Raw genomic sequence first — 11,547 nt, 5'->3', positions numbered from 1 at the left:
AATAACTAAGTGGGATCCTCAATTTTTAATCAACCCTCTTTTGCTATTTTAAGTGTTTATTTCACTAAGTAGTTGTCGCTCATTATCAAAATAATTAAAGGCAAGTTAAAGGACAATGTAAAAATTTTCTTCAAAAAAAGTAAATTAAAAAGTATATAAGTAATGAACAACGTAATAGATCTTTTTGTTTAAGTTTTCATACTTTAAATTTTTAGATTTAAAGGTGCATTTTTAAGTAAAAAGGTATTTATGTGAAAATGGTAAAATTTAGTATCACTAATGAAATTTTTACCAGTTTAGAATAATCCTAACAAAGTAAATATTTGTAATAGTAATCAGAATTAAGTTAATATAAAGGTGAAACTAACTTTTTAAACTATATTAAGTTTATATGTTTAAATTTAAGCTAATATTTATTGCTAAACAATTGTACTGATAATTTTTAGATTTTAAATATTTTTCAGTTTCTTGAAAAAAATACTTTTAAAAAAAATCACAACTCGTGTTAATCTGATCTAATAGTATGCCATTTAAAAAATTTATTCCGAATTCTTAAAATAAAATTTTATGTGACTATCTCTGTCTGGTGCCAAATATCGTGTGGATTTTAACTATATAGCAAGACATCATAAAATAAAGTCTTACTAAAATGAAGGTACAAATGAAAAGGTGAATTTACACCTTGATGGTGATAGAGGAACAGCCTAACTGTCAGAGCAGATGTGGATAGGTATATTTAGATAACCTATGTCTAAGCATATCCTGCAGCAAAAGATTATAGCATAGACCTCAGCCTGAAAAACAGTGGAGTTTGGTATCATCATTGAGCAGTAGATTCCAGCCCCTGATTTAAGACCAGACCTTGATCCATCTGTGTAACAAACAAGACAATTGCCCTTAAGCCACAGAGGCCGTTCATCTCTAGTAGGAAAATTGATCTTGGAGACGACGAAACGAGGTGACCCCATGACAAGTGCTTTGAAAATTACTGCAAGGTGCATTACCAAGGTGCGTAAGACGTTGTATAATTGTCCAGGGGTGTTTGTGCTCCTGGGATCGTCGTTCAAAAGAAAGTAGGAATAATAATGAATTATTTATTTTGATCTGTGTAATTTTGTTTGCTTTGAAAGCTACAGGGCTACAAGTTCTGCTCATTTTGCGCCAAACTGGTATATTTGCGCAGAAACGGCATTTTATGTTAAATCTGCGCTAAAAAATTTTCGGGGACCAACTAAACATTGCCAAATTTCAATAGCATAAGAATTTTTTTTTCTTGTTGATTTCATCGTTTTTGAAGTGCCATCGTCTTCGTCAATGGCCTTCTTGCGCTATTCTATTTATAGATTAGTACCATGATCTTTAAATTAACTAGAGGACCATCCACTAAGTACATATTTTCATGTTGATCCTCAGAACAGCCAAGAATCACAAAGCTTCATAACTTCAAACTTTCCATCTCCCTTTTATTCATTTCATTTAATAAAGATAAGAATTAATTGAGTTTCATAACGTAAATTTTTTTATCTGAGGGACCATCCACTAATTGCATATTGTTTTTAAACAATTATTTTATTTTATTACTTTTTTTTACTTATTGCATTTTATTGTTGTATTATTACCTTCAAAATTTTCAGTGCTCTTATTTTGTTTTAGGAAATAACTTAATAATATTTAGAGGCAAGATTTTAAATAAGAATGAAGAGAGGGGGTTTCAATATTTTAAATGCAGCAAAAAATCTTATGTTTTTAAGATTTTTCATTCAAAAATACTTCAATTCATCTTTTAATGATTTGATTTAAAACAATTGATGTAAAAAAATTTAATTGTCACAGATTTGTTAAATATTATGAGTGTAGAGACAATATAATAATTTACTTCTGACAAATTTTTTTTTAGCTTCAATACTCATTGTATTTGCATTTAAAAATTATCTAATTTTTTTTAATCATTTCATTAATGAAATACTTTATATATAAATTTGGATGAAAGTACTAGCAATGCTCAAGAAAGTATACTGGCAGTATTGGTGCAGTTTTATGACAACAATCAAAATGAAATTGTAGTTCATCATTTTGCATCTCTAAAGATTCAGAAGCTGTTTTTAAAGCAGTTGTTAATACTATTGAAGATAATAATATTCCAAGGGCAAACTTAATTAGTGTATTAATGGACTCGTGTAACACCATGCGTGGTGATAAAAAAGGGTGTTGAAACCAGACTACGATCAAACAAAGCACCCCACTTATTAGATATTGATGGTGACACATGTCACACAGCTAATAACTGCAAAAAAATTTGCTTCATGTTTTGATAGATACTTAGAAGATTTGTTTGATGACATCTATTTTGATATGAAAAGCTGCAGTAAAAGAGAAAATTTTTTCAAAATCTGTGAATCCCTTGCCATTAAAAAACTTAAGCCCTTGAAGAGACCAGACTAAAGGTGGGTGTACATTTTATGTGATTTAGAAAGAATCAAAGATTTGTGGGATGCTCTTATTGCATTTTATTTTCACTACTTTGATAAAACTGATAAAGGGGATTATTTTTCTTATGTTGAAACTGTATACAATAAAAGAAATATTTCTGCAGCTCAGAAAAAAATTGTTGAAGGGATGTATTCTTGCTTGCATTCCCAACAACTCACAAAGGATGCTTTCGCTCGGAGAAAAAGAATACTAAGTGGGTTATTTGTTATGCAAAACAAAACTTTATTGCATATGGCATTATATTCAGCAGTATTACCAGAGTTCAACACATATATTAAATTATTTGAAACAAAAAAAACCAATGCTTCATGTAATACATTCCAGTATTTATAAATTGATGGCAAAATTTTTCTCTTTTTTTTTATGAAGCCAGAAAATATAGAGTGCACATCTTATAATGATTTATTAAAGGTTGATGTCACAAATCCAGAATTCCATCTACCTAGCAAAGTAATATTTACTGGTGCAGAAGCTTCCACTCTCTTGAAGAAATTATCAAAAAATCATCCAATAGCAAAAGAATTCCAAATTTCTCTGATGAAAGCTTATACTAATACAGCACAGCGTATGAAACAGAAATTACCCCTTAAAAATTCATATCTAATTAGTTTTACAGCATTAGATCCAGAGCTAAGAGGTAAAACCAGTACAATATTAGCTTTTGAAAAATTATCATCTTTTATGTCCCAAATTTTTAGTGATAATGAAAAGTCAAAAGTAGAAGCTGAAATAAGGTTATACCAGAGTGATATTGATATCACCAAAGAAATGCTCTACACATCTGATGAAAGTGGAAATCAAGTCAAGTGTACAATTGATAAATATTGGTCTAAAGTTTTTAATTTAAAAGATGATTTCATAAATGATTATAAGTATCCTACATTGGCTAAATTGGTCAAAGCCTGTCTTAGCTGCTTCCATGGCCCATTAGTGGAAAGTGCATTCAACTTAATGGATACACTTGTCACTGACTATAGAACCTCTCTAAGATTGATTCCCTAGATGCAGTGCAGACTATTAAATATGATTTAATGGCTTCTAAAGAAACCTCATGTGAAAAATATGGCTCAAAAATTCCAATGACTGATCCAATTCACAAAGATCTCTTACTGAATATGAACAGAAGTTGGAAAACATATCAAGAGGACTTAAAAACATGTATTTCAGATGAGTCAGCTATAAAAGTCTTTGAAAAACCTTCTACATTAGCAGAAAAGCAAACTGCTTCTACCTCTGCATGTGCAGTTCTCAAGGAAATTTCTTCAACTGTAAATGAGGAAATAAAAGTCAACCTTCCTGCAATTATGAAGTTCACCGCAGAAGAAAGACAAGTCCACCAACATCAGAAAATAAAAAAAAGCAGCAGAAATTAGATAATTTTTTTTAAAGAGTTAATTCAGGTAATTTAAAATATTTACATAAAATGTAGTAGTTTATATGTTTGAAAATTTATGGTTATTAATTTTGCAAAAAAAGTAATTCATTGAACTTTTATAATTAGGTCATTCAATACTTCATAATTGTAATTTTTCATTCTCCCCCCCCCCGTCTCGAAACTCCAAAATGTTGGTTGTAAGTCCATAAAAGTTTCAGGGGATTTTTTGGGGTCCCACAAACACCCCCGATTGTCTGAGCTTTGCTCTGATTTGCTTCAATGCACTTTTGGTAAATTGAGTTTTTATAAGCATTAAAGCAAATTACCAATTAAAGTTTGAAGAATAAATTTAATTTAACCATAATTAATTACAAATAAATAAAGAAAGTTAAAAATGAAATTAGGATTATTGTACAGCCATGCATCACCGAGTCACCGACCGTGCCACGAGCTAAAATGTGAATATCGTCGGTTGCTTGTAGAAAAACTGGTGTTACGTGACTCCTGCAAGTTGAAGTAAAAGTTCTTTTTTTTGCATCACCAAGTAAAGGTGAGATTACAGGGCCAGGGCACCGCCGCAGTACTCCCCCTCCAGCAAATACTACAAGTATTTGGGATTAAATCGAACTCTCCGGCCAGATCGTGTCGTTGTCTGCGGAGGTTTAGTAAATTGTGTGGTCGTTGGAGTTATCGCAGCATGAGGTAATTTTGATATCAGAGTTCGCTCAATGTCTTTGAGGAGGAAAGCCGGTTTTAGACGGTCAACACTGATCACTGAAGCTTTTCCAGAAATGTCCAGACAAAAAGTTTTTTCTGAACGACTGAGTACTCTATATGGTCCATCATAAGGAGCTTGAAGGGGTTTCTTTACACTGTCACGTCTCACAAACACATGAGAGCATGATTCAAGAGTTGGGTGGATGAAAACTTTTACGTTTGCATGTGATGAAGTTGGAATTGGTTTCAGTTCTGACATGCAGGTTCGAAGTTTTTGAAGGAACTCGTGTGGATCAACATTTGAAGTTGACGGATCGAAGAACTCCGCTGGTAGTCGTAGGGGGGTTCCATAGACGAGTTCAGCACTGGTGCATCCTAGGTCCTCTTTTACGGCAGATCTTAGTCCAAGAAGTACAATGGGAAGGGATTCAGTCAATTTTATATTGGGGTGGCATTTGAAACCTTGTTTTAGAGCTCTGTGAAAGCATTCGACGAGACCATTGCTAGAAGGATGGTACGGTGTTGTAGCTGCTCCGATCGTTCGAGACAGTTGAAGAAAAAGGCTACTCTCGAATTGACGGCCTTGGTCTGTTGTGATTACAGAAGGAATGCCGAACCAAGAAAACCAGTTGTTCACGAGTGCTCGGGCTACCGTTTCGGCAGTAATCTCTGGGATGGGGATAGCTTCAGGCCACCTTGAGAATCTGTCAATGCACGTCAAGAGATACTGGTATCCATCAGAAGGAGGGAGCGGTCCGACAAGGTCGATGTGTATATGATCGAACCGTCGAGATGGTAACTCGAATGGTTGCAGAGGAGACCGTGTGTGTCGGATCACTTTGTTTTTCTGACAGCTGACACAGGAGCAAGACCATTCTACAACATCTTTGGCTATGGATGGCCATACGAAGCGAGAAAGAACGAGCTTCTTCGAAGCACGGATTCCAGGATGTGTCAAATTGTGAAGAGACATAAAAATACTTTTTCGAAAGTCTTTTGGCACATATGGACGAACTCTGTCATTGCTGGTGTCACAATATAAGGGGTATGGGCCGTCCAATTTCATAGTTTGCAACTTCAAAGTCATTGTAGAGTTTTCGCATTCAGTGAATAGTTTCTTTAGTTCCTCATCAGTTCTTTGGGTATCAGCGATTTTAAGAAAATCAATTGGTGGAAGCTTTATTGAGGTTAAACGTGAGAGTGTGTCGGCTACTACATTATCACTTCCAGAAACATGGCGAATTTCAGTACTGAATTGGGCTATAAAATCTAATTGTCGAAGCTGGCGCGGTGAGCATGAATCTGAATTTTTTTTAAAGGAATAAATTAAGGGACGATGGTCGGTAAATATTATGAAATTTTGCGCTTAAAGATTATGGCGAAAGTGTTTAATAGCTGCATACATGGCAAGTAATTCGCGATCATAGGTACTGTATTTTTCTTCAGTTAATGAAAGTTTACGGGAAAAGAAACCGAGGGGCTTTGGTCCACTAGGAGTATCAGTATTTAAAACAGCGCCAATAGAGGTATCGGAAGCATCTACCATTAACGAAAGTTGCTGATTTGGTGTTTGATAACTAAGAATAGCAAAATTAGCTAACTCTTGTTTGCATTTTTCAAATGCCGAAATTGCTGCGCCTGTCCACTGGATCAAGCGTTTGTCGTTTTTCTTCGAATCTCTCAAATATTCAGTTAGAGGAGCTTGTGTGGCTGCGGCATTTTTTAAAAAACGGCGATAAAAATTTATCATAGCTAGAAAACGTTTAAGTTGGACAACTGTCTCAGGTTTGGGGAAATCAACTATGGCATGTACTTTTTCAGGTAAAGGTTGAACACCATCTGAAGAAATCAGACAACCGAGAAATTTAACGGATGATTTTCCCAACACGCACTTTGATGGGTTAAGTTTAAGGCCGTACTGAGAAAAACGGGTAAATATTTCTTGAAGATGTTGGATGTGTTCGTCTTCATTAGCTGAAGCTATGAACACGTCGTCAAAGTATGGTATGCAAAAGTCTAAGCCTGTTAAAACTTGGTGCATAAACCTTTGGAAAGTTTGACCAGAGTTTTTTTAAACCGAAAGGCATGTAAACGTATTCGAATAGTCCGAATGGAGTGGTGACTGCTGTTTTGGGAATATCCAGAGGATTCACCGGAATTTGATGATACGCTCTCGTGAGATCGACAGTTGAAAAAATCTTCTTACCGTAAAATAATTGAGTGCAGTCCTGAATATGTGGAATTGGGTATCTGTCAGGAACTGTTATGGAATTAAGTTTTCGGTAATCTCCGCAGGGACGCCAATTACCATTCGACTTCTTAACTACGTGTAGTGGGCTAGCCCAAGGGCTTTTTGATGGTCTTATAATCCCTTGAGTTAAAAGAAAATCAAATTCTTCCCTGGTCGCTTTCATAATTTCGGGCGATAAACGCCTTGACTTTGAAAATACAGGCGGTCCTGTAGTTTCTAAAAAATGGTAAACGGTCGAAGGAGTAGGCGTAGGATTTGCATGAGATGGGTTTGTCAATTCCGGAAAGCGGGACAATACCCTATCAAATTTTGAGTCTCCTAAGAGAATAGTTAAACTACTTGGAAAATCAATATTAGCAATCTTTCCACGTGATGTTAGTTTAGTTAGATTATCGATTAATCGGCTATTTTTTACATCAACTAATAAATCGAAATGTCTCAGAAAATCGACACCAATAATTGGCTGTTTAACATCGGCAACAACAAAACGCCAAGTGAATGGTCTACGAAGGTTAAAATCTAAAGTTAAAATTTTTGTTCCGTATGTTAAAATTTTAGTACCGTTTGCTGCGAATAATACTAAATCATCAGAAACTTTAGTATCAGATGCATAACGCTTTGGCAAAACAGACAAATCAGCGCCAGTATCAATAAGCAAATTAAGGTTACTTTTTTGATCGGCCAATAAAATACGATTAATGTGGCGATCGGTATGGCCTTCGTGCGATCGCCTGTTTAGTTTTCCGAGTAGTTGCATGGAGAATTACATTTTTTAGCGCGATCACCAAAATTTGTATGATAAAAACAATATCCGTTTTCAGGTTCTTTATATTTTCTGCGAGCTCTAGAATTGCTGCGATGTTGAGAATTCTTTCTTTCTCTGTTCGGGTTTCGAGACTGTCTCACATAAGAAGTGAGTTCGCTTACTTGTTTAGTGAGCTGAGCGACTTGCAATTCGAGAGCAGACGTTTTATCAGCGGCGACAGTGTTTACGTGTTGATGCGAGGTGAGATCATTGATTTTGTCAGCAACTGAAGCTAGCTGGTCTAATTCATCATTGAGGGCTGCCAAAATAGTTTGTACGTTGTTAGGGAGTCTGCCAAGCCACAAAGATTTTAAGAGAGGAGTGCCCACATTATCACCTGCGAGTGCTCTCATTCGTGTTAATAATTGGGAAGGTCGCTGGTCACCTAATTCCAGCCCTTGAAGAAGGGTCCGAATTTTTGATTCCTCACTCTCGGAATGCAGCTCAATTAATCGTTTTTTGATAGCTTCGTATTTCTCACTGTTAGGAGGTTTTAAAACAATATCGCTAATCGAACTTAAAACATCTGAGTCGACAGCTGCAAGTACGTAATTAAACTTTGTATCATCGGTGGAAATTTTAGCCAAAGTGAATTGTGCTTCTAGCCGGACAAACCACAAGGCGGGATTTGATTTCCAAAACGGAGGTGGTTTGACTGCCACGTGAGCAATTTGATTTTCGTCTAGAGTTTCGTTAGGCATTGCGAAATGTTTAAACAAATTAAAAGAAAATTCTCAAATAAGGTCAAATCAAATTGCTCACGTGGTTTGACTGCCACGTGAGCAATTTGATTTTCGTCTAGAGTTTCGTTAGGCATTGCGAAATGTTTAAACAAATTAAAAGAAAATTCTCAAATAAGTCGTGAATTTAGTTAACAAATTTGATTATGGATTATTATTAAAAACAATGTAAATATTGATGCACGCGAACATTGCTATAACAAAAATGCCATGTTTAATGAGAAGTAAAAATAACTATTAAATTAGACAGTAATAAGAAATAAAAAAAAGTCACACAAGAAAATAAAAGTTACCGCGTGATACTCCTAGTGGAAACCAATTTAAAAAATAGACTTACTGAAATTGTTGAAATGCCATATCCTAAGTTGATGTTGAACGCGTGTTCGAAAAAAGGGTCACCAATTTGGTAAATTGAGTTTTTATAAGCATTAAAGCAAATTACCAATTAAAGTTTGAAGAATAAATTTAATTTAAACATAATTAATTACAAATAAATACAGAAAGTTAAAAATGAAATTAGGATTATTGTACAGCCATGCATCACCGACCGTGCCACGAGCTAAAATGTGAATATCGTCGGTTGCTTGTAGAAAAACTGGTTTTACGTGACTCCTGCAAGTTGAAGTAAAAGTTCTTTTTTTTTTTGCATCACCAAGTAAAGGTGAGATTACAGGGTCAGGGCACCGCCGCACACTGATTTCAGGGATGTGATTCTTCCGCTTTTCTTTCAGATTTTTCCCGCGGAATTTTTTTTTACACAAGTTTAAAAATTATTTGAGGAATTCAATTTTCCGCGGAGCGAAAGATCAAAAAATTGCGCATCATGATTTGTATTTTCACATTTTTTAAATTCGATATAGAGTTTTATATTCACGTGATTTAAAAGCCTCATCGGGCTTCATATTCTCTCAGTTTAAAATCATTCATGTGATTCATATATTCATACAATCTTAAAATTAATCATAGAGATTTATAATCACGTGGTTTACAAGTTTAAAAATCGCACTTTTTGTCAAATTTTTGGATATATATAGGATTTCCACTTTTTTGCTATCTGACTACTCTCATCCCTGTGATTTAACGGGAGAAGCCAAAGTGAACTCTTGAGCCAGCTGTAGGAATGGTCCTAAGACAGCCTGATCATCTCTAATAGGAAAATTGATCTTGAAAAGCATATTTTAGAGACGAAACGAGGTGACCCCATGACTAGTGCTTTGAAAATTCCTTCCATTAACCAAGGTAGGAAGACGTTATATAATTGTCTGAGCTCCAGCTTCAATGCACAGATTTAACGGGAGATGCCAAAGTGAGCTCTTGAGCAGCTGTAGGAATGGTCCATAGACAGCCTGATGAGGCTATACTGACCATTCTTTGCAGTCTGTTAAGACTAGACCTGATGGAGCACATCTTAGTCCTAGAACTTTCTCAGTTAGTTTTAACCTATAATAAAGATAATACACATCACCTAGATTAAGATGCCTTTTCCTGGAGAAGGCCGCAAGACTTATCTTAGAACGATTAACAGATAAGCTTGATTCAGAGCACCAATCATAATTTCAAAGACTGAAGTCTTAAAAATTAATTTTATATTTGTTTGATTGGCTTAAACTATGTGTCCGATACTTTTATTTATGAATTTACCTTAAGTTTATAATTCTGCTTCAGTATTCTTTTTTAAAATTTTGATTGCATAGGCCCTCTAATTTTTTTATATGAACTAAGAATGTTTCCTTATGTTGTGATGTAAGGCATTCTTTAAAAAGCGTTTCTGATAGCAGCTTGATTGGAATCTTTCTAACATTTAAAACGTTCTAAAATTCTAATAACATGAAGTTGGTTACTGTATAGTGTGTGATATTTAACTCTTTGAGTTATAGTTTGAATTCAATTATAAAAATTTTGCCAATAATAAAATCTTAAATTTTCCCCATTTGTTTTGGGTTTTTTTTTTTGTTATCGTTAAATAGGTACTCCAGAAAGTTCTATCATAAGAACTTACCTTAACCCTAGATTCATAAACATCCCTAAGAAAATGTTGAGCAAAAGATATTCAAGAAAGTCAGTGATCGAGTATAAGGACGCAAGAGAGGAAAAAAGAATTCACATAACAGAGAGAAAGTTTTTCGAGGTTCACTTTAATAATGTTGAACATTTGAGAGATACTAATGAAAGCAGAGCTTTCTATTGGGAAATCAGCCTCGGGCGTAAAGAATTCAAACCAAAAATTACCTCATGTCATAATAAAGGAGTGATTTTTAGTGATAGAACAGAGGAGTTTGAGAGAACATTTCGATTATCTATGAAACAGAGACAACGATGAATATGAGAAAGCATACTAACTCTCAGTAAAGATGTGACTTGACCACCATCATTGGAAGAAGGCATTATTAAGAAACTTAGACAATAAAGCATCTGGTCCTGATTTTATTCCACCTGAATTACTAAAAAATTGTGGAATTAAAATTACTCAGTACATCCATAACTTAATAAAAGCCATTTGGGATCAATAAATAATCCCTGAGGATGGGAAAATTAGTTTAACCTGTTTAATACACAAGAAAGGTGATCTACTTGAATGCTCTAACTATGAAATTATAAGGTTGCTTTGTACAAGATAAGATAGCTATATATTATTTGCAAATATTATTTACAACAGACTCTCCATTTGTGGGAAACTGGTCGGAGACCATCAAGATGGATTTCAGAAAGGAAGGGTCGGAGACCATCAAGATGGATTTCAGAAAGGAAGATCCACCACCAAAAAAATATTTAACATTCTGCAAATTCTGGAGTTGACTAAAAAATTTGGAACAGATATACACAATCTTTTAATTGATTTTAAGCCTGCCTACGATAACATCAATAGAAAAGCTCTCATTTTAGCCTTGAGCGAGTTTAAAGTGCCTAAAAAATTATTTAGGTTGATTTGCCTGACACTAAATAAAACTAAAATTAGGGTTAAAATACAGGACAATCTGACAAGCCCAATGGTAATAAATAATGGGATGCATTGGCATGTCTACTCTTCAATTTAGCATTAGAAAAAATAAGTAGAGATTCCAACATTAACACCAGAGGAAATATTTTTAATCTGTACAACTGTTGGTCTTTGCTGATGACATAGACACTTATTGCTAGAACACCCATAGCACTAAGACAAGCTTTTAGT

General features: G+C 34.6%; 1 protein-coding gene and 1 pseudogene across 1 annotated transcript; one reads left to right on the top strand and one right to left on the bottom strand.

The window, feature by feature from the left end:
- Nucleotides 1–2,718: 2,718 nt before the first annotated feature.
- Nucleotides 2,719–4,170, top strand: LOC147811864 (uncharacterized; annotated as a pseudogene).
- A 3,257-nt stretch (nucleotides 4,171–7,427) lies between these two features.
- On the bottom strand, nucleotides 7,428–8,480 carry LOC147811863 (uncharacterized). The gene has a single exon (XM_087161527.1). The coding sequence runs from the start codon at nucleotides 8,337–8,339 to the stop codon at nucleotides 7,569–7,571; it is 771 nt and encodes a 256-aa protein (XP_087017653.1). The 5' UTR covers nucleotides 8,340–8,480; the 3' UTR covers nucleotides 7,428–7,568.
- Nucleotides 8,481–11,547: the final 3,067 nt, after the last annotated feature.

This window comes from Parasteatoda tepidariorum, chromosome 4, assembly GCF_982258835.1.
Source record: "Parasteatoda tepidariorum strain Cologne lab strain chromosome 4, Ptep-v5.0, whole genome shotgun sequence".
Classification (NCBI taxonomy): Eukaryota; Metazoa; Arthropoda; class Arachnida; order Araneae; family Theridiidae; genus Parasteatoda; species Parasteatoda tepidariorum.
The sequence above is the reverse complement of the archived record's forward strand: the minus strand, read 5'-3'. Positions and strand labels throughout refer to the sequence as shown.